General features: G+C 33.2%; 1 protein-coding gene across 1 annotated transcript in view; it reads left to right on the top strand.

Moving 5' to 3' along the window:
• LOC123521318 (meiosis 1 associated protein) overlaps positions 1-261 on the top strand; it is a 42,934-nt gene extending 42,673 nt beyond the window's left edge. The window contains exon 5 of the mRNA XM_045286898.1: positions 201-261. Coding sequence (XP_045142833.1) covers positions 201-244 — 44 coding nt within the window. The 3' untranslated portion in view covers positions 245-261. The remainder of the gene's footprint in view (positions 1-200) is intronic.
• The last annotated feature ends 1,227 nt before the right edge of the window (positions 262-1,488 follow it).

Here is a 1,488-nt window from a genome sequence, read left to right on the forward strand (position 1 = left end):
GAGTGTATCTTTTGTGGACACCATTTAATTGTGTCTTGCTTTTTACCATTCTAATAGCCTCTGCCCTTTGTTTGGAGTATATATTCCATTTATATTTACAGTAATTATTGATTTTATTAGATTTAGGCATGCCATTTTAATTTTTGTTTGGCCTTACTATTTTTTGTTCATCTGTCCTCCACTTTCCCACTTTATTTTAGAATCGTTACATGAATCAACCATGCCGGTTCCTGCTGAAAGCTAGCTGGATGGATACCCATGGAATAAGATTTTCACATAACTAACACAAATAAATCTTCATAAAACAAACACACACAAAAAGAATCGTTACATGTTTTAGAATTCCATTTACTTTGGTGCTGTCAGGTAAGCCGTTGGACTGCTAATCACACAGTAGGTGATTCAAACCCAACACTACTCTTCAGGAGAAACAAAGAGCTATTTGCTCCCACAAAGATTTATAGCCCCTGAAATCCTTTATAGGGTCACTATGAGTCAGAATCCGTTTGGTGGTAATGGGTTTAGTTTTGGGTTTTCTAGAGATTACATTTTGTATCATTAAATCTTCAGATTTCTGAGCCCATTTAATCACATAAAACATGAAATCAAAAGATTTTTTTAAATGTACTTTAAAGTGTATATATATTTGTTTATAAGGTCTACATACACTTGGATATATAATTCCCATATATACATTCTATTTAATTTTTTACAGCTCAGGTAAAATATGGAAACCTTACAACTGTTTAGGTCTATTTACATACACACACATACATTATCTATTATGTTATAGTTATCATAAACATACATTAAACCTATATTCATTAAAATGCCACAAGAGGCTGTATAACATGATGAATATAATCAATATCACTAAGTTTTACATGTAAAAATAATCAATGTTGTGGGCAATGAATGTACAAATGAGTTTTACACAATTGATGTGTGTATGGATTATGATAAGAGTTGTATGAGCCCCTAATAAAATGATTTTTTTAAATAGTCAATGTTTGTTATATATTTTACCACAATAAAATTTTATTTAAAAAATAAAGATTACATTTTTTTAAAACTCCACAAGACAAACTTTGCCTAAAATAATCATGTGCATTTTAAATAAATGCATAGGCAAAGTCTTTTATATTTACTAATTTTGATATCTTTCATTCCTGAAAAATCTAAGCTTTCCTTTGGTTTCATTGCCTTTATCTTGAAAAACGTCAGTATTTCATATAGCAGGATTCTAGGAGAGATTAATACCTAGTAAAGTGCTTGGTAAAGTGGAGGGGCAGGAAAAGAGAGGAAGTCCCTCAGCGAGATGATTGACACAGTGGCTGCACCAATGAGTTTAAGCGTAGGAACAATAGTGAGGCTGCCCCAGGGCCAGGCAGTGTTTCACTCTGCCGGCATACGTTTGGCGTGAGTCGGAACAGGCTCGGTGGCACCAAACAACCACAGAATTCTGGTAGTGACAAATTATCTTCCCTG

This window comes from Echinops telfairi, unplaced genomic scaffold, assembly GCF_000313985.2.
Source record: "Echinops telfairi isolate 266 unplaced genomic scaffold, ASM31398v2 ScPeMD7_9;HRSCAF=40, whole genome shotgun sequence".
NCBI lineage: Eukaryota > Metazoa > Chordata > Mammalia > Afrosoricida > Tenrecidae > Echinops > Echinops telfairi.